This window comes from Ceratosolen solmsi, unplaced genomic scaffold (genome assembly GCF_000503995.2).
Source record: "Ceratosolen solmsi marchali unplaced genomic scaffold, CerSol_1.0 scaffold23, whole genome shotgun sequence".
Lineage (NCBI taxonomy): Eukaryota > Metazoa > Arthropoda > Insecta > Hymenoptera > Agaonidae > Ceratosolen > Ceratosolen solmsi.
Genome location: NW_011948430.1, coordinates 4,094,604 through 4,117,339, shown reverse-complemented (window position 1 = coordinate 4,117,339; position 22,736 = coordinate 4,094,604). Strand labels below are relative to the sequence as shown.

Here is a 22,736-nt window from a genome sequence, read left to right as displayed (position 1 = left end):
ATTTGCATTGAATATTCCAAATGTTGTTATCCAAGAGCACAATTTTGCTTATCCTTTCAGTTTTATGTAAATGTAATTAAAAATATTATAAGTAGATAATTCGATTAAAAGCTGTGTTCGTTCAATTATTAATTTTAAATCCATTAAGTTATGTAAATTCCTGAATAATTGAAAGGTGTAGACTTTATTTTCCTTTTCATTTCTTTTTGCTCTAATCGAAAAAAAATTAAGGAATTAAGCTACAGATATTACCTCAAAGAATTGAAATAATATTAATATAATATGCCCTTTATCAATGAGATTGTCATTGCTATCATTCGAACCAAATATTTCGATGCAAATATTTTTTACGCATAATTTGTGCCAATAGAAAATCACACGACGACTTTATATTGAATTCAAAAATAAGGATGCGCAAAAGTACAAGGACTTTCTAGTGTACTTTCCAGTCTCCTATAACGTTTCCGCGTATACAATGTAAATTCAAGTCCAGAGCTCACACTTGAATTAGTGCTCTTCTTGGTGATGAATACACTTTCTTTCGTCTTGAATATCCGACGTAATAACGGAAAATCGCCTTGCACTCAATGCGCGCATAAGTTCGCTGAATGCTGAGCGCTGCCTGGAGAGAAAATAATGGGAAACATAACTAAAAAATAAAAGGAACGAGAGTAGAGGAGAGTATCGCAGTCATTTCAAATGTAGCACCTCGCTAAAAAAGAGAGAGGTAGATAGTAGGAAAGGAAAAACACTTTGGAGTGCGCGTTCTCCTTTTTACTATTTCGCACATGTATGTACATCCATGCCCATTCTCTTGTCCCTTTAAGGCCAAGCTCTTTGATTTCTTTCTTTCACCCCTTTCTTGCCTCGTGTTCGTTCCTTTCCTCGCTCCCTCTCCTATTCCATTCTCGTTATCTCCTTCCATCCCTCTCTCGCTCGCACACAATCTTATAGGTAGGATTATATGATGAATGCGACGTTGCGTGTAACAATCTGAAAGGAAGCTAACGACTCTCGTGCAGCCTGCTCGGTTATGAACCCTCCCTTTCTCCTTACCGCCACAAACCTCTCCTTCTCTACCACTACGCCGCCGTATCCCCACTCCCGCGTCATCCACCGTCCATTTACTCTTTTAGCGTCCGCGGCATTTTTTCTCCCTTCTCGCTACGCAATATACCGCGAATTACGAGCCACGAGCTAAGTGCTCGTTTGTGTTTCGCACGGCGAATCTGCGTAAATGTGCGAGATAAGCGCGTCAGCTCTTCTCTTTTTAACGAACTGTGCCGGTGAGGCGGAAGCAAATGTTGTCGAAACGTACAACGACGCTCCTGTGCCTATTTGAGAATAATGTTCCCTTTGATGTCGTGCGTAAGCTTCGCCGCATTCCGTTAATTTAGGACAATGAATTCCTTAATTTTTTTTTTTTTTTTTTTTTTTTTTTTTTTTTTTTTTTTTTTTTTTTTTTTTTGATATCTATCGTAGGGACGCATAGATGATTTTAATTCCAGTTGGCAGAGGAATTATTCGCGTGATCAATGGAAAAGGACAAGCGTACATTAACCGAATGAAAATATCAAGGGCTCGCGAAGCTTTGCTTTGCTCGTTGGGTTTTGGCTCGCATGAAAAAGAGGGAAAACACGAATTACGGAGAGATATTGTAAATTAATATAATGTTATGTAATTTGAGTTATTATTAATTTGTTTGTATAATTAGGGGCGCGTTACGAGTTTTAATAAGCAATATCCGTGAAAGCAAATATCAAGCACTCGTCTGTTATTTTGACAAGCGTTTATCTGACAAAATAGCGACTAAGCTTATGGAATATGCATATAATTCTCTGCCGTGGAAAAATTGACAGGCAAGTTTGTTAATGTAACAGATATAATTTTAGCTGACGTGACACCCTTTAACTAAAGCTTGTACGCGTAACCTAGAATTTTAATTTGCAAATCATTCATTTGGTGCCGAGAACTTTTAGACAAATTTAAATAATAAATGCAAATAAATTGCAAAGTTTTTTAATCTTAATAATAATAATAATAATAATAATAATAATAATAATAATAATAATAATAATGTAATTACGAATTGTTTTACAAATTCAGCAGTTATAAGGATCACCTCGTTTCAAAGAATTGCCAACCTTTTAGAGTCTAAAGATTTTGCATTAGTCAATAAAAAGTAATTGATCGCGTGTGCAAAGCAGACTGTTAGTAATAAGATTTTGACAAATATGATTCATGTCGAAACACTGATTTTTACTTACAAGTTCAATTATATTTTCATAATGCAATATGTATAAGCATATATAAACATATATTGCTTAATAGACCAAATACTGCATAAAATATCAAACGAAATTTAAGTTTTGTATATCAAATAATATATTTATTAAAATTTTAATCGCATTATATTTCCTTCTCTTCATTGTATTAATTTACTTTCCAAAATAATTAAAGCGGTACAAACTTTTAGTTTTCTTTCTTTTTCTCTCTTCATTTCTCTCTTTCTTTTTTCCTTTTTTACAATAGAGGCATTTTATTTTTACTTTCAGCAATGCGAGATATTTGAAACACAGTACATCACTACAAAAATTTATAAAATTTTATATTTTCTTTACAGGCATTTTTCATTTGACATCAATCGTTAGTTTTTTTAGCTGAAAGTAATCAAATTTGCTTATCGATTCATTGACAACCTCAATGTTATATTTTTTAAGTATTAAACACCTATGACATTTTAAAATATTTTCGTTCAAAACCCATTTGGAGCATATCAGTCAATAGCCGTGCGTATATGGCAGACCCGAACCTGTCATTACGTCTTTTATATAGACGCTAAGCCGCTATGTCGTTTACATTCAATATAAATAAACCTTCATTATACCTCATTATTTACCAGAGCATCGAAATAATCCTCGTGTCACAAATAGGGTGGTGACAAAAACATTCTTACTAATATATACGCGATTCGTCGTGTATGGAGCAACGGACGTCGCAAAGCCTCCAATTACAAAAATGGAACTGAGCGTAACGACCGAGCCATACATACATAGGAAAGAAATCGCGAGGCAGAAAGTCAAGCACAAAGCAGAACGAGACTTGTAAAGTAACCGAATAACTAAGAAGGATAGTAAGAAGAAAATAGAGAAAGAGAGAGAGAGAGAGAGAGATTATTATAATGATGATGATGATGAGGACGAAGAAGTCGACTACAACGATATATACATGTGCACACGCACACGCACACGCACGCGCACGCACACACACAGAGGCATACACTCACTCACGCAGGCGCACACACATACACTCACATGCGCAGGCGCGCACTTACGCAGGCGCACACACGCACTGACGCAGGCGCACACACGCACTGACGCAGGCGCACACACGCAGTCACCATATCGCACACACGCGCGAGCGCGCACACGCAAGCGCGCATACTCACGCACACACACGTGTCCGCCTGCGCGCGCGTACGTGCGTAAGTGCGTGTGCATATGTGCGTAAGCGCATGTGTATAAGATATCGCGAAAACGAATTTTCGAAGCGAGACACAGAGAGAAGATGCAAGAGGCGGACGAGGAATATAACAAAAGTATAAAAGAAAAGTTGTACGCGAGTGGAAAAAGAGGCAGGCAGCCGTCGCTCTATGAATTCTTAATTTAAACATTTCGTTTCGGCATGTAATGCATATACGCGCTCGTGAGCGTCCCGTTTTGTGCACAGTCGCGCCTCACTAGCGCATTTGTGCGCGCGCGCGCGCCGCTTACGCATTACGGTAAACGAGTCTCTCTTCGGCGCTCATTAAAATTGTCGCATCTTTGATGGCGCCTCGGTAGGGACGAGTGAGATGGAAATGGAAGTGCCGGGCGGGCCCGCCTTTACGTAAACGCCTGCGCGGACTAATCATTTCGCTAATTAATTAGATGTGCCAACCGACGCGGAATGCTCCACTTTCTTGCGTCCCGCGACGCTTTTCCTTTTTTCGTTACGACATTCGTACCAGCCGCCAAGCTGGTCCATATTGAATTTTCAATTGGCGCTCGATATTTAAATTGAACTTTAGCATCGACTGTTGTCGTCACTATTATGGGGGAGAGAAAAAGCCATCCGTGCTTATACTAATTTACCGAGCAGCCAGCCAGTCAGCCAAGTCTCCGTGTATATAACGAAAATAACGAAAAAGTGCAATTAGCTGATGGAAATTTCGTTGATAGGGCTTACGTCGTCTATCCTTGCTCTCTTATTTTGGGCAGCTTTAAAGCGAGGCTTTTTTTCCCTTTTCAACCCGACAATAATGTCGTTCATCGAGATTTAATTCGCTCGCTGTGTAAAAAAAAGTCTCTCGTTATTCTCTTTTTCCGCGGGTCATTAAAATCAAATTAGCCGTTTGATTGTCATTACTTATAGCCGACAATTATAGCCGGCTTTCTTAATCGACTTTTGTCCAATGAAAATATATAAATTGGCTGATGTAACTCATTAATTATCAGGGGCTAAATGAAGCCGGAGGTACGCTCGATTATTATACCGAAAAGCCAATAAAATTGAAAAATATCAGCGCTCAGCCCAGTGTGAAAATTAACGATTAGGACTTTCATTAATAGAGATGAATATTATTAAGCCGTTCGAGCGACGGCATAAAAAGAAATTTAGAATGAATATTCGATTAAAATAATTGAATAATTCGGCTATTCTTTGCAAGCCGAGCGGAAACGTATTTATTTTGTACGTATCGCACGGGCGAAAGAAGTGTTAATTTTATTAATATACATTCTTTAATATCCTGCTCCATCATCCTACATTTGGCGCACGCACATAAGCGCCATTTATTAATATATACGAGTGAAATATTTGATAGAATGAAAAAATGTAAGCGCTAAGCGCGACGCACTGTCTTGCATTATGCCGTTCACGAGCCAGCTCTGCTCGCACATCAGGTGAATTAAAATTGCAAAATTTTACACAAAATTAATCGACGCCCGATGAGACGAATTAAAAAATGTACGAGTAGGTGGGCGTAGGTTTGAGAGAGTACCGAGTGAGAATAGGCGGGTCATTAAACAACATTTTTACATGTCAGGTCATAGCAACAACATTTTTAGGTCGCGCGTTCTTGGGATCGGTAGCCAGGGTTGGACGCAATGGAGGGGGGGGGGGTGCAATAAAGAAGTTGGGAGTGGATTTTTCACCGTGATCTAGCCTGTTTTATTCCACGACCGAAGAATTTTCTAACGGAGAGACGCGCGGGCATGCTGCATCATGCCGCTCACGCGCTGCCCATTCGTTTGATATCGGGACTGCGACGCTTCTTCTCTTTCATCTTCAACGGCGCGCTTTTTCCGCGTAGCAGTAGTATACACGTGCGCGACGAGGACATGGAGGACGGCGAGCGAGACGAACCCTTTACTTGCGCGCAGCTGAATGCAAAGTGTCTCGGGCCTGAGTAAACGTGGCTCCGTGCGCCGAACGCTCGTCATTGTTCTTTTCCCACGAGCCGACGCACGCGGCCGAGTGAAATTTTACATGAAAGAGGTGGAGAGGACCCCTTGGTTTTAAGCTTCTTTTAATTGAATGTCCCCGTTGACCCTCCGACCCGTCAGTTTTGTCCAAGAATGAATCCTGAGCATCGTTTTAGCCGTGCCTTCTTTGACGGCAATTTGCATGCCCTTGCTGGAATTTATATTTTTTTTTATTTATTTTTTTTTTTTTTTGTAATGTAAACGGTTGGTGTTAGTAGGCGTTTGCCTCGTATTTGCATTGTAGAAGAACTTCAAGGAAGATGACGGCTGCCCGTGTTCTAGAACTTGGTAGCTGCCCTGCGCGCCTCTGCGTGTTCTTGCTTATTGGCGCGCGCGCAAAGAAATGGTTTGTAAAATGTCCAACGAGAGTGAGACAGTGAGAGAGAGAGAGAGAGAGAGAGAGAGAGAGAGAGAGAGAGAGAAAGTCTTTTATTTCTAAACGGAAATAATAAGGGAGCTCATTGTTCATTTCCAGTTCTGCATGTTAGGAGAACTAGATAGAATAAGCCGTACCCTTAGCGTATGGAAATTCAATTGTTTCCCGTGTGCTAAACGTGAATAAGCTCGGGGACAATAATCAACTTGACTCTTGGTGAGCTTCTTCATTCATCGGAAATGATCGGTGATGCTCAGAGAAGCCGCGGCAAAAATGAGATAAAGTAACGAGAAAAATTGGACAGAGAGAGAGAGAGAGAGAGAGAGAGAGAGAGAGAAAGAGGAGAAGAAACAACTTTTTCCATCGCTGGCATTAATACGTAGAAAGTGAACATTCCGCCCCCATTGTTTGGTGGAAACAATGCTGCTACTGGCTGGTTGTACGGGGCATCGGCATTTTCACCGCGACGTTTCTTCCCGTCATCTTCTCCTTCTCCTTTTATTTTACGCGCCTCTTTAATGAAAGTAGCGAGCGGCGTGATGGGCTCGTATATAGATACACAAAATCTATCTGTCCGTGGAATTCATTAGGGTATAGGAGAGCCATAACCATGATGCGCGACCGTCTTCTCATCGGTGGAATAATTATGCCGCGGCACGAGGGGCGCATCATCGGGTTTTCCGTAGCACCGCAATGGACCATCGTCTCGATATTCAGCGAATTCAACGAATTCAAATTTTAAAGTGTAGTAGACGAGCGGATGGCCTTAAAGTGGCTTAAGCATGCAGGAGACGCGAAGAAAAAAAAGAGAGAAATGATGGTGAGAGAGTGTGGGAGCAGTGAGGGTTGAACGGGGTCGATTGATGATGTTGAAGTACGCGGGGCGGGGTCGTGAAGGGATTGAGAGAAAAGTGGAAGTCACACTGGTTTTCTCAAGATCTTTGGAAAATTTTCATCGAGCAATGGCCGGGAATGGGGGAAGCCGGAACTTTGCGCTCTGTGGATGAAAAGTTTGAAATTAAGTCGCTTACCTTGTATGGAAAAGTGAACCTACGCTCCTCTCCTCAGCCTTCACTTCTCCAAGTGATTTTAGATCCTTTTTAGATAAGAATACGAGATTTTCAATTACGATTTGTTATCAGAGTTAGATAGCCGGTTTTCGCACCTTTTTATATTCGCTTTTCTTTCACTGCTGCAGAAATAATTTTAGAGCTCAGAACATTAAGTGGCGATCAACTTAGAAATTAGATGGGGCTTGCAAATTTTGCTTACTGATACAAAATATTGAGTACGAAATTAAATATTGCAAATGAGCGTATCGACTTAATGAGATAATATCGGTATAAATTAAAATGAGAATAGGAACTTTTTATTTTACTATTTGCTCAAATATTAAGCACTCGATAGAAATTCAATTAATAAATGAAAGGCCTGTGTGTATGCGTGCGCGCGCGTGTATATATACTTAATCTAAATATTTCTTAATTAATGAAATATTTATCGATTATCTTGATTTAAATTGTTTCGTGATATTGTAAATTAAACACATAATTAAAGCTTCGACTATTGCAATTATATATGAATTATGATGGAATATTTTTATTACGTGATTTAATTATTCATTGATATTTTCAAATACCGATCAATGCGTTCGGTGTAATTTCTTACTATTTCGTACTATTTTCATTCGAAGGCCTAAACCGATTTCCTTAAAAACATTATAAAGATAAATGATTTCCTTCCCTCATCAAATTATACAGTAAAACATTTTGATAATATACGACTGTAATTGCTGAAATTGTAATTACATATTTTTGTACAAGAGCTTTTAATTGACGGTTCATAACAAACATTATTGAAAAATAGTTGACTTGTTCAATACAGGTATATTATCGCACAGATTCTGTAATTGGCTTTTCTTAACGAGATCCATACAAAAGAACTGTACCAACATTACGAATATTTATGAACATATAGATACTAAATCGTTGAGTTAGTTACTATAATTTCTGAACTGAAATTAAAATAGAAATAACTATTGAAAAATACTCGTACTTACAATATATTGCCGACGATAGCTAAAATATGTAACTATATAAAGCTGTTATTATTTCATTCTGTATATTGCTTTATAATATTATTGAGCGTAATACTAACGATAAAAATCGCAATACATATAATGTATTTCGTTACATCCTCGATACCGAAGTACTAAAATATTTTATTCGCACAAGAGGAATACATTTACAATATTTTTTTTGTGTGTGTGTGTGTGTGTGTGTGTGTGTGAGAGAGAGAGAGAGAGAGAGAGAGAGAGAGAGAGTGAGCGAGCGAGTAAGCGAGCGAGCGATTTCTATTTACAACATTGAGTATCACTTGGTTGATCCATTGATTCGTAGGACTGTTAAGCAACAAAATCACAACGACAATCGTCAGATTAATCTTTCGGACCAATTAATTGTTTTTATCTAAAAATAATTAGCGTGGATAAAACGAGCAGGTTAAAAAATAACCTTAAATTACTCGTTTGAAAATCGGAGTATCTTATCTGTAATACAAAAAAAAAAAAAAAAAAACATAACAAAAAATGTGGACTAGTAAGAAATTAAATTCTGCTCACGCAATTAAAAGTAGACAAACCGTCTATTTGCCACGCAAATAACCACCTCTCACTTGCTGCTAGCCGATACATTTCATATTATTTCTGCTGAAACCGTAGAAATTCGCAATCGAAGCTCAGAATGTACATTTTATGAGAACTATGGATCGATTTTAGCGTAACTAAAAATGGTAAATTCAATGATTTGCATCAAACAATGTTCTTAAGATAATTTTAATATACGTTACTTACGCTTTATTCTTTGAATTCATCGCGATAAACGCCCAGCGATATTTTTACAAAATAAAATGATTTGCAATTGCACCTAATGCACAATGCAGCCATATTAGTCATAAAAAATTCTATGCACCGAGCGGTAACAGGACGCGCGCTCTTGTGTAATTGGAGTGGACTTTATTACCAGGCACTCGGTCATGCACAGACGTATTCGGCGCGAAAGAGGATTTCGCGACTCGCTTTTGGAAGATCATTGGATTGGCATTCGATGATTAATCATGCGATGCTCCCGTTTCTATGGAGCCCCTTCACGCCATGTGACGCTCAACCGATCTCCCCTCACTCCCTCCCGCCCTGTCCTCACTTACTGCCAGTCCAACTTCCGATCTTTGATCTGCCGATATTAATGACGAATTGACCAACGGAGCGAAATTGTTCTTATTGGCGAGTAATCCTCTACCAAGTCTCGTTTGAACATTGACACCGAAACTCATTAAATGCACGGTAACGTGCCGGTAAATAAGAAAGTGAATTAACCGCGTACGCGCCTGCTTGTGCAATGGGGAGGGAAAGTGAGACGTTACATTTTCATGGATTCATGCGGATTAGATGAGCATATGAGGTAAAATACTCAGACCTTATTGTCCTGAGATATAATTTAATTCATAGTCATCTATATGGAGATAACGATTGGCCATTCGTTACAAATTTTTTCCACCATTGTATCTCGCCATATTAAATGAAACATATAATATTGACCTACTCGGAGGTAATTTTATTAGTCTTATTCTCCCTGTCTGTGTGAAATGTATTGGTATATCAAGTAATCTGCTATCAAGTAATTGCCTGTATTTTATAAAATTCTGAATGTTTTCCAATAATAAACAATTCAGATACGAGACACTTTTATGTGTACGTACTCAAATACGTAATTCGTATGCTTGATTACTTTAATTTAGAATGAATGAATCTACAAAAAGTATATGAAAGGTTAATTTTCTTTTTAAGATCGCAATTGTAATTATTATGCTCACTAGAATTCGCCAGCAAATACAATTTCAATGAGCTTTGGAGATGTTTGTGTCGCTTTGTAAAGAAAGACTAGATATGCGCCAAACGAAAAAACAATACGAACAAAAAGAAAATGTAATTTTTACTCGTAAACAATTGAAATGAGAAGCCATTGTCCGTTAGGCATCGAAATTTTTGCGATATCACGGCTCTCGTTTCAAGCCGAAGCCGATTTGAAATTAAAAATAATAATAATAATAATAATAATCTTAGAAGAAAATTCGTTTACATACCATTTCAAGTCATACTCTAAATTACGTGTATCTTTGTTTAATCATAAAAAGCGAGGAATTTAAGAAAATAAAGAAACATAATTCATAATAGGAGGGTATATTTGGCTAAATTGAATAATAATAAAAAAACTAAATAAATATAGTGACTAAATCTTTTAATTTGTCTATCTTTTAATAAGTTTATACGCATGCAGATATCATTCCGAATAATGTTTTTCATCCAATAAGTAATAATGTTCGCACACCCATTGATTAAAACAAAAAACAAAAATAAAAAATAAACCGTACGATAATAAAATTTTTGCTTTGATAAATATAGAATAAAATATAATATAAATTGGAGATTCTGACCTCCTTTAGCGAATTAAAAACTGTAACTACATATTGGAAATACTTGTCGAGAAGCATAACATCCAATTCTATTTAGCTTGCATGTCCAATAGAGATCGAAAGAGGCTAGATAATTTAATTTCTTGACCATTTCAAGAGAAAAATAGTGATAAAGTACCTGACAGGAGTGAGTTCTGCCCTTAAAGCTACACGTCATTTGCTCAAGGCGTTCCTTTAACTATATAATAGCCAGCTAAGGTTCCCTGTCCTTGTTTCACTGCGATCCTCGCAGCATCGACTCTGCATATCCAGCGCGACATCCCTCGCGTGTCGTTTTGGTTGTCGCCGAAGAATCGTCTCGTCTTGTCGTCTGTTACTACTTCCTCATCTCAAGCTACCATCTCGCTCGTCCTCTTTTTTCCTCACCGCGTGTTTTTCCATAATAATTGTCAGCCTCTATTCACCCTCCGTTCCTCCCTATATCAACGTCGATACGCATATAATGCGTTAGTAAGAAAGAAAGAAAGAAAGAGGAGAGAAGGACTGCTGCCACGACGGCGTCGTGTGCGCCAAGGAATGCAAATAATTGTTCGTCAGAGAGTATACAGAGCGGTGAATGTACGGAGGAATGTAAATAGAGTCGACTCCTACTCTGCACACTCTAACCTCTACGTGTATGTCGACCCTGGCCTCTCGCCCATTCCTTTTCTCCGTCTCCCTTCTTTACTTTACATCCAGCCTTTCATTCGCTTGGCGACGCTTTATGCTCTCTTTGTTTCTTTCCTTCCTTCCCGCCGTTACCCCCGTTCTGTTTCGCTGCCTGTTTCCTTCCTTGGACTTGGTGGGCGCATCGGACATCACCGTGAGCACGTATTATAATGTTCCCTCGTGCATCCAACAAATGCCACCGCTAAAAACTACAACGTCGCGTCGCATTGCTACTCGGGTGTCTCTCTTACAGCCCTAGCCTGTACACACCCCTCCTCCCTCTTGCCGCACCGCCACCCACCATCCAAAAAAGCAACCAATGCTTCCTGCCCTTCCTCACTAGCTCTCACTCGATCGCTCTTTCTCTCTTTCTCTCTCTTTCTCTCTCTTTCTTTCTCTCTCTCTCTCTCTCTCTCTCTCTCTCTCTCTCTCTCTCTCTCTCTCTCAACATCTGCAAAATTTATATCCAAGAGGTACTTTAAAACGTACTTCACTGCGGCCAAACTACTGTCTTTTACTTGTTTTTGTTTATTCAATTCTTTTAAGGAATTTGCTTTTACTGTGACTTATTCAACGATATTCGGATCATCATCTGGTAGATTGAAAATATTTTTGTAATAATTTCAAAATTATATTGATTAACGTAATAAATCGGCCCTTCGAATCAATTTATTCGAAAAGTCTAATCGTTACTCATAAATTATGTGCATACATTTAGAACCATCTTCGCGTATTCTTAATGTCATGTTAATAATTATACGTGATTGACGTAGAAATAAATTTTATAAAGGTGTATTGCCGTTTTGAACGGTATATAAGCCAATGTAAAGAAAAATTCTATACAATAAATGGATAAATTATTCTCAAGGGTAAGATACGAGAAATGTGTAAAAGTTAATTTATAACATTATGTGCGTGGCCGTGTGCGCGCGCGTGTATATGCTTGAATGTATGTATATATAATATATATATATATATATATATATATATATATAATCTATATTTTTCTTTGTTTCTTCTTCTTCGTTTTGTATCGTGAAAGTACGTAATGAACGATGAAATTAATTATAAGGATGAGATTACTCGGATAATAAGGTGCGATGTTTGCGATTGGTGCTGATGTGTTAAAGGATTGCAGTTAAAAAGAGTGTTTATTTTAATACTTTACTAAGTAAATAATTGGGCAACACAAATTTCTGTAACATCAACTGAGTGTCCGATAGTATCAGAGCGAGATTCGCAATATTTACTCATTTTTCATTCGTTTTAATTAGTTGCCTTGCGTTAATGTAAATTAAGTAGTTCCTTTTTCTTGGCGCGAAAATTAATTTAAAATAGTAATATAAATCTTATCTCCCATTATATTTATCAAAACTTTAATATTCATTAATGCTAACTTGACATTATGAAATTGAAAAGTGATTTATGAATTTCATCATTATATTCCTCGTAGAGTACAATAAAACAAGCATAAAATACAGGCTTAAGCTCACGTGCCGAAAAAACATTTGAAATTTATTCCGAGACATTGAAAGGGCTTCTAATATGATTCGAGTGAAAAGGAGAACCGCAAGGTAAGGTGTGCGGTAGGGGATTGTGAGTTTGTGGGAGTCGGGTGGAAGAGAGGGCGGTGAAATGAAAAAAATAATAAAAGAGGAGAAGGACGCGCCATTCCTTTTGTGAGGACGCGATTTGAATGCAGCGTGAGCGTATAAACGGGACTTAAATCCATGCGCGCGCGCGCGCGCGTGTGGGTGTACCTTCTTGCATCTTGGATTACGCCTCTTGCTTTTCTCAAGACTTGCATAGTGGTGACGACGTCACTGGAGAGCCGATGAAACTGCTTCTTCGGCCAGAGATTTCGCTCCGCTGCCTTCGCGAACCCAAAGTCCCTCCGCGAAAGCTTCGACAATTCCAAGTACTTCGGATATAGACTTTAGAATTCGAATGCGCGGTAGCTACCGAGAAATGAATTTCCTACGCTAATACGACCTCTTTGTAGGGATTTACCCTTGTCCGTCTCTTTCTTTTTCCCTCTCGAGTCGGCCCCCTTCCTCCCTCCCGCCCTCCGCCATACACTCCTCGCCACGGTCCCCTCGCTATCTTTTCCACTCAATCCTTTCATTCTGATCTGCGTTTTGACGATTATTATTATTGAATAAATTATTCGGAATTATTGTGAACGATAACATGATCAGATTTGAATATGTAAGGAGAAATGAAATTTATATCGTGGGAGAGAAAAATTTTAATCTATTTTTATTTCTTTATATATATCTATATATATATATACATATATGCGTACGGACAGTTTACAGATTATAATAAGCTTAAATTCAGTTTTTTTCTCTTCTGTCCATTCTATTTTTGCCCAACAAATATTTCCCTTTACTGTTTTAATTAATGTTGTTTCTTCAATCCCCTGTAGAAATGTACGCAACTTAACATGTTATCCCCGTATTAATATTACATAACGATATGCAATTGAGAGAGAAAAACCGCTCGGTTCTGATTGTCCAGATAAACTTGTTCACTGAAATATTTAAATCTGCTCGATATCAGTTTACATCAATATTTATTGGTTGCACATCAGAGACTATCACGTATAGATGTCGGACAGTATTGCATTCATTGTCTAGAGATTCATAGGGCAACCGATGTCGATGTTTACCTGTTGCGCTGGTGAAATTTTTGTAGGCAAAAATAAATTTGCATCGATTTTAACGTTTCTGTGTACTCGAGGAGCATTGATCGCAGTGTTTACCTTATTTATTGCTGAATATAGGAGGAAAAAGTTCCATAGCACTCGACATTGGCTTTATTATACGAAACCGGATATATTTAGGTATAAATATTCTGGAATAAAATTGAATATGTAAAGCTCTTTATCGTTTATTGCTTATTTTGCTGCAAGTTATACTAAATATTACGTATTAAAGACGATTTATTATCATAAAAATACGATCTAAGGACGATTGCCAATCCGTTTCTTTTTTTTTTTTTTTTTTTTTTTTTTTTTTTTTTTTTTTTTTTTTTTTCTGCGTACATCGTTTTATGAATGACAATAAAAAATAATTCTATTATTTATATAGTAAAATTTCGTTTTATCATAAATATTATCTTAATCGATCTATTCGAAAGTCCATTGAAAAATCGTATATAATAAATACAATATAATAATCAGGAGTAAATATTTCTAGATAAATAATATAAGCACATTATGGTCATGTGGTACAATGCAATTAACCATACATTAGCTGGTAAAAACGTCTGTACTGCATTAAATAAACTCTATCATCGGCTATGCTTATGGATATTAGAATAGATGCAAATTGTCGTTGTTAACAAAAACTATGCCAAGCTTACGACATTATTGGCTAATTATATTTTATGTAAGAAGTTGCCGTGAGCGAATTAACAACAATGAAGGTATAATTAATGTAAGATCTCTATATTAATCTTGACGATTGTGTAATATTTAACAAAATTTGAGAAATTAATGAACCTGCTAATTGCACTAATACAATTGATAAGAAAAGGCTTAGACATTTGCTAAACGCTAATTTTCAAACTATGGAGTACCTCATGAAGAATCATAGACTTTCTCTAAGAAAAAGGCTTCAATTTGTTTTATTGAGAATGCAGTAGAAAGGAAATAATTAGTATAGTATTTTATACAACAAGGTTACGTACAAAACATTAAGTTTTAAGTTTTACAGACAATGTGGATAGACAGCAAGTTTTTAGAAATCTTGATTTAAGTTGAGACACAGATAGGAAATATATTTCTACTAGAAATAAGTAATTTTCTTTCATGCTAATATAATAGGAAAACTTTCCTTCGAAGAATAGAAATTACTTGCAATTCCTATCATACTGCATATCGTAACCAGAAGTCTAACAAACTCCCCACAAATTTATTTATCTATCTATCTCTCTCTCTCTCTCTCTCTATATATATATATGTGTGTGTGTGTGTGTGTGTGTGTGTGTGTGGGTCTGCGTGTATGTGTGTGCGTGGGTCTAAATATCTATAGATACCTATAGATACCACTAAAATCGATTGGAAAGCAGGTAATAAATGAGCGGAATGTTGCATTTGCAGAAGCTACAAACCATCGGTGAAGACTTCTGCGGACTAGACGTGAACACGCCGCTGGGCGGCCAGGAACCGATGACCGCAGTCCCGGTGCTCACCTTTGACAAGACACTGCTGACGGCGGTCGCCGCGACCTCGACCAGCGACTACACCGTCGTCTTCCTGGGAACGAGCGAGGGACACCTGAAAAAGGTGAGTAGTCGTCTACCCAGTCGTCTGCCTTACCTCGCGTCCCTTGACCTCCATTATTTATACGCGCTCGAGCACTTTTCCAGCTCTCGCTCGGAACTGGTTTCCGAGAGACAACGAGTGACAGCCAGACTCGGGCATACCGCGGGCATGCAATACAACAAGAATTATATTACGTTTGCGCGGTATAATGGATGCGAGAGAACTCGTGACTTTCTTATTTTTTGACTCTCTTCTAATGTTATTCGTCTGATTAAAAAAAAAACAAAAAAAAACAAAAAACATGTGACGGTTGTGGTATGGGTAATACGATGGAGATATCGGGTACAGTTCTTACTTTTTTTTAGGTTGTCGATTAGTGACAATAAGTAGTAGTAGTAGTAGTAGTGGTAGTAGTAGTAGTAGTAGTAGTAGTAGTAGTGGTAGTAGTAGTAGTAGTAGTAGTAGGGGGAGATGGAGAATTTGACAAGGACCATTACATAATCAAATTATTATCAATTAAAATATGTGTATTAAGTGGCTGCTATTTGACAATGAAATATTATTGCTTTCTTGATCACTAGTCGACGGTAATGTTATATTGAAAGAACAAATAATTGTAATTATAAAATTGTCTTTACAATTATTATATTTACAAAGTGTATTATTAAATGCACTAATGCAAATAATTTAAGAGCCTAAATTTAATTTTAAAACAACTTTATTTCCTTTTGCAAATGCTCTGCAATTCCGATTGTAGAATTAAAATAGTAGCAGAACTTTTTTATAACATTTACAATGTCTTGATAATATCGAACTGATTATGTTCGTACAGGATATTAAACCGATTTGAAATAAATTCAGTTTATTTTATTATAAGTTAAAATTTATTAATTCGTATTTACATAAGCATGGAAATATTATCATTATGGCTATATGGCAATAATAATGTGTATATATATATATATATATATATATTTCGTAAGACATAAATGCTATTAATTAGATAGTATATTTAATTTTAATTATTTTATTAATTAAAAGTAATTGAATGTAAAAAAATAAATAAATAAATTGGCAATTAATATTTATGTAATGTTTACTTATTGAATTTATGATAAATTGAAGTTGTTATTTCACATTCATAAACTCTTTGTCTTTGTCTTATTTGGTATTAAGAAGATAAAAATAGTAATAACTCTTTTATACATCATTCAATATTTGATTACATTGGCAAATAAATATCGACTATTATTAAAGAATATTTTCTTTTACAATATAACCTTTTTAAGAATAAATTTTTCACTAAAACACTTAATATTTCGTTTGATAAGATCGTTATGTAAGGATAACAACTATGAAAACAAAGAGAAAAAAAATCCTACAATAATATAACGACGCGTGTTGTAGGCGAGTAAAATGCGTTTACATGTAATTACATGTATACAATACTTTGTAACTTATTCCGATACTTTGCAAAGGAAAAAATCTTCTCAATCTATATTCTGAATCCTAAGAAAAATATGTTTTTTAAGACAATGAAAAATATTGCATTTTATTCGTTAAAAAATAATAAATAAAATTTCCAATATCATATATATTATCGAGCATTTATACATCGATTGTATGTTTGTATGCGAAATATGATACCGGCATTAAAATGTCGATATCATAAAGTTCACTTACCGATAAAGTTTATTAATAAATTGCATATAAAGTTATATATTTATATTTTAACACTTTAATTATTAGATAGATGTCTTGGCGCAAGCTAGACAAGATTGATGGTACACGTAAGATGTGATTAATTATCCTCGATATTTGATTTATCATTGATAGTACAAATTGCTGATGCATTATTCGTCGCAGAGTATACAAGGATACAAATATGATTTGTAACTGATTCAAGCCGTCTGTGCGATAATCCTCAAATCAAAAGTTTCAGCGTTAGCTCTTATTGCTGAAACTCGATAAAAGTGAGACAAGTTAGACTCTGAAAATATTTTTACATCACACTATTTTTCCAATATTTACTTTCACAGGCTAGAGAGCGATCGAAAGCGCATAAATTTAACAACATTTCTTTACACGCGAAGAGATGGGTGAGTCGGGGAGGGAAAAATTTATATTAAGAAGAGGCGCTGCAACGATTTCCTAAATGTACCGGGATGCGTAGACTCGTTTTGTAGTATAAATCTCGGATCTCGAGTCTTGATAAAGTGCAGTCGCTTTTGGGAATTTATTGCGACCTTAGTCCTCTCTCTCTCTCTCTCTCTCTCTTCCTGTGTGTATGTATTTGCGCGCGAGTGTGCATGCGTATGTCTCTCTTAACTTTTCCTTATAGCTTTGGTTCTTTATTATTTTATCCTACCAAGTCTTTTCGTCACCGTAGGAATGTGACTTTGAGAAATTCGGAGCGTACGCGTATGGAAATTTCTGAGAATGGATATATTCACGTATCGCGAATTTTTGTTTTCATGCGACAGTACAGGGATGTACGAGGCCGTGGCTTTTGAAATAATAGGAAAAAGTATCACTGTCCTCTTATATTGAATACGCCAGCGGAGAACAACATTTTTATCTTTCACGTTAAATAAAAGTGTCGAATAAAAATCTCGCAAATGTAAAAAAGGCATCCAGCATTATTAAAAGTAATCTTAAAATTCGCGATTGATTTTACTCATTTACATGAGATTTTCGGATATTCTTTATTTTACCCTTCGAGGAGAAAATCCATGTTGGGGGAGCAATTTTTGACGAAATTACTTCTTTAAATTGAAAATGCAAAATTCTATTATTCGCTATACCGATATTCTATAAGGCATTAGAAAGAGGAGGGCAAGCATTATAAGCATACGTGATTACGTTTCGAGAGCTTTTTTTATTAAGTCAATAAAAGCTCGTAGCATTGGGAGGCATTACTTGCCAACCTATCAATCAAGCTCCAGACAAGCCAACAAATTAATAATATTTAATTATGACGAATACATAAATTAATAATAATCTGCTTAGAGGAATAATCTACCGTAGGATAATATTGAAATTACTTTTCCAGTTTCTTATTCTTGCAAATAGTAACATCTGCGGACTGAATACGAAAGAGAAAAGCAAACTCCTCGTAAAACCGAAACATTTGTTATTATTAACACGGGAAGTAAATGCGTCCCTTCGGCCGTACACAAGTGGATATTGAAAGTTTTTCAATAAATTTGCTCTTGCCGTCTTAATAACAAATTTGCGGTCTTGCGCTAAATGCGCCACTGGAGTCAAGTGGTGCGGTGGTTGGGTGGTTGGATGGGTGGGGGTGGGTGGGGGGGATGTGGGATATTGGGGGAAGGGAAGTGGGAGGAGGGAGGGAGGGGGGGGGAGGTGTCGGAGTGTAGTCAAGTCGACTTTGCGAGTTGAAGGGAGTAGTGACGGTGCCGGCGGTGGCGGCTTTGGATCGATAAGAAAATGCCTGCTCGATTCGAGCCATCTTGGGATTATGCAGTTATTAATAATAATCGAATTTCGTTACGCGGGGATTATAAGGAGAAAACAGTGAGCGAGAAAGGACGTCTTCCCAGTTTCCTAAGAGAAATACCCAGACAGATGTTATCGAATATTTATTCGCAAAATAAGTAAAAGTTTCAAACTACCTTTTATAACATGCGAAACAGCCGTCGCGAATAAAACGCCGCGAAATAAGGAGGAGGGAGTGCTTCTTTTTAAGCGAAGATTAAACATAATTTATCGAAAAAAAGAGTCGTTCCTTTTTCACAAGGAATACAGCGCTTTAATTAGAATGTTAAAATCAGCTTTTTTAGAAGGATATGACTTGCGCTTAGTCGGATTCTGTGGTTTATTTTTGCCGCCTGATGATTTAAATTGCACTTATTATTAAAATCAATATTTAGACATCGATAAATTTTTAATCATATATTTATGCGGCCACATTTATTTAATTTTAAATTATAATGTTTAGAAGGTACGCGATTTATTAGTACATGAAACTGACAGTCTCGTATGACACTGAGAATTATGATAGTAATTTAATAGAATTACATACATAAATGAAAAATAAATTGAAGTTTTAGTTAACTTGGGTCAGTTGATTTAAGATGATAAAGTTAAATATTACGTATAACATCAACAGAATTCTTTTTCATCCTTTAATTTGTGGATGTTGAAAGAATATATGAATAAATGCTTGGGCAGTAACATCGCAAAATGAATCACATTTTATACTCTCTATAATGTGCGTTCTATAAGGTTTTATAAATTTCATATTAATTTCCCGATAACTTCAAATTTAGTCTTAAGCACACTACATTAGACGCAAAGCAATTATGCCGAAGAATATACACTTTTTGTACTATTTTAATTGCTCGTATACCAATTATGAATATTAAAAAAGTAATATCGAAATTATCGATGAGGCAATTTTAATGGAAATGCAGTTTATAAAAATTCCGAATTACCATTGTATTTAGAATTAAATTTTCAATCATTGCTGACGTATCCATAAAACTCGAAATAATATTAACTCCTATATTAATCGTTTAAGCTCGTCAAAGAAAAGAAAAAATAGTAAAAAAACTAATCATAATTATTAATTGTTCTAATAAATAAAGCTTTTAATCAAATACGCGCATTTATATACGCTACTTAATAAGCGCGACTTACACATTCCTATTTTTACGAATTCACTAAATCAATTGCCATAAAAAAGTAAACACACAACTCGCCGTTCTAAAATTAGCACTAAAAATTATTATGAAGAGAAAATGGTCCGTTATCGGGCGCGTGCAATGGCAGAGAAGTGCAGCAGCATCGGCGGCACGCAGCAGCTGAGCGTGCGAGACCGGCCGAAGGGGGAAGTGAGGAAGGGAGGAGGAGAAGGAGAAGGAGAAGGACGAGAAGGAGAAGAGAGAGAGAGAGAGAGAGAGAGAGAGAGAGAGAGAGAGAGAAGAGAGTGGTGGTGGATTGAAAGAAATTCCTCTTGGTATCCGTGAGCAAATTAATCAGGGTCGTCGCAGGTCGAGGCAAGGTTCCACTATCGTGAAACACTTGGTGCACGCAACTGCTGCATCGCCAACTTCATAATCCACCCTCGTAGGCGGCACTCGTTACTCCGGCTCCTACAGCGATGGTCCGTTATTTTTACTCACTGTTGTCTTCGTTTATTTTTGTCGTTGTTAATCGAATTTTCCCGTAAGGTCTATGCCGCTATTGTTTTTAAACTTAAGCCTCGATGTTATTACGTTCGAGCGTATTTTCTTGGAGGAAAATTAATTTCGAAGCTGCAGCTTGGCTGTTTGGTAATGCGCCCCTTCCCAGCTCTATAAGTTAAATAGTATTATTAATTTAATGGCTACAAATTAATATTATAATGTAAAGGATGCAAGGGGATGAAGAAAGCTTAGATTGGATTTTTTTTTTGCGTTATAGTTTTCCGTATTAAGCAAATGAGTGGGATTAAAATGTGTTTTTATAAGGCACATAGATGCTGGAAGTATATGGATTACGTCATGTAACATTCATGATGTTATATTTGGTAAAATTAGCCGATAGTGGTAATGAAGAGGTGTACTCAGTTGAGAAATTGCGGTCGTTAATCAATTTGATAAAATAATAAATTGTTACATGATGGTAATTAGAAAATCAAGAGGGAGTTGAGCAAAAAAATTTCACGTTCGTCATAAAACACAATGTTTCTTACCACTAATAGTTGGAGCTCGAGGTATTTTTATGTTTTACTCGCCATGTCTGTCCCTTTGTCTTAAAAAATTTTGCCGGGTATAAACAAAATGGTACATCCGCACACTCGGCAATTTAAATTTTAAATAAGAAATGTATTGTGAGGAGAAATCCTGAATCTTGAAGAATGGAAGGCTGAAAGCTGCCCGAGAAAGGCTCGTTCATATATAGTAAACAAAAAAAAAAACAAAAAAAAAAACAAAAAAAAATAGAGAAAAAAAGAGCGAGGAAGTGAACTCGGAGGATCGCGCGTTTGTGTGCGCGTATTCGTGCTTTGAGCGACAGTATGAAAAAAAGAGGAGAGGAAAAGAGTTTGACGGTTCGAACTCCTCTCTTTCGAGTGGAAGATAGAGTAAGAGAAGATCGAATGAGGCTCTCCGCCTGGGATATCGAATCCCATGTTTGTTTGGGAATAACTGGACGACGCGAGGGGAAAAATTCATCGAGCGAAGGTGGCGGCGGCGGTGGCTGTGGCGGTGGCGAGATTGATCGAATTTCTCGAATTTCTCGCCATCTCCAGTCGGATCGCGAGGCGCTAAAAGGAGAGACATCCTAGCGTATATACACATACTCATAGAAAGAACGAGAGCAAGTGAAAAGTTGTTTACTTCTTCCTCGTTCCATCCTCTCCTCCCGCTTCTCAGCATTTTTCTCGATTTTTACTGATAGAATGAGACGTGCGCGCGATACCTGTGTGTATGGTTCTGGGTATCGGTTCTCCACCGCACACCTTCCCTCGAATATTTTTTCCTTTGAAGCAGGTTGTACAGGTTTTTGTCGTCGGGCACAAGTGTGCCCCTGATTTTTCACCATCAACTTCTTTAACTTTTTGCACGAGATTTCAAATCGCAGCTTACGTACGCGAAGTACACGGATTTCGAAGATTCGTTGCTGATTATTCTCGGGGAAAATTAAGACGAGACACTCAACCGTATAATATCAAGGGTTCCGCCAATACATTTATAAGTCGTTCGAAAATTACAATCACGAATATTACATAAAATACGAGCGACGAAACCTTAGTTAAAAACATTATACTTGCAAACTTTCTTTATCCCTTAAAGACTTGAATAATCTTGCACATTTTTATATATGTGCAACTAGACTCGAAGGGTTGCAGTTTACGGTGTGCAAGAGAGTGTGAAATTTATTACCGCGTGCGCTTCTTAATGTCGCATAAAAAATTATTGTATACTGAAAGTGCGCAAATTTTATTGAATTCAATATATAAAACAGAATTTTATAGCTTTTTCTTTTTTTTTTTATATATCAATACGAGTACGAATAATACTTTCTTATAACAATACTTTCTTTATAATTTTTTGGTACTGCAGTAAAGGTTACCTGATTATATATATTTTGAAGTCCCTAACCGATTATGGTGAAAGAAATACAACTGTTGGATGGTGTTGGGTTACCGATACTCTTACCCGCTAATGATACGCGAAAAATGCAATTTTTTATTTTTTCAATTTATCGTAGCATTTAACTTTTTTATTTAAATTCTGTATTTCTAATCGCAATATCATTGTCATTAAGTCCACGTTAATAGTTGCCCACATATTAATTTGGTACTTAAGTAGCGTTGCTCCATAAATTAACGATGAAATAGGACATTTTTAGTGGGACGAAGCTATTTTTACGGAAGAGC

At 36.7% G+C, this 22,736-nt stretch overlaps 1 protein-coding gene across 1 annotated transcript in view; it reads left to right on the top strand.

Annotated features, from left to right (window-relative positions):
* Positions 1–22,736, top strand: part of PlexA (plexin A) — a 351,444-nt gene that overhangs the window by 246,221 nt on the left and 82,487 nt on the right. The window contains exon 4 of the mRNA XM_011501901.1: positions 15,185–15,370. Within this exon, the coding sequence (XP_011500203.1) occupies positions 15,185–15,370 (186 nt within the window). The remainder of the gene's footprint in view (positions 1–15,184; positions 15,371–22,736) is intronic.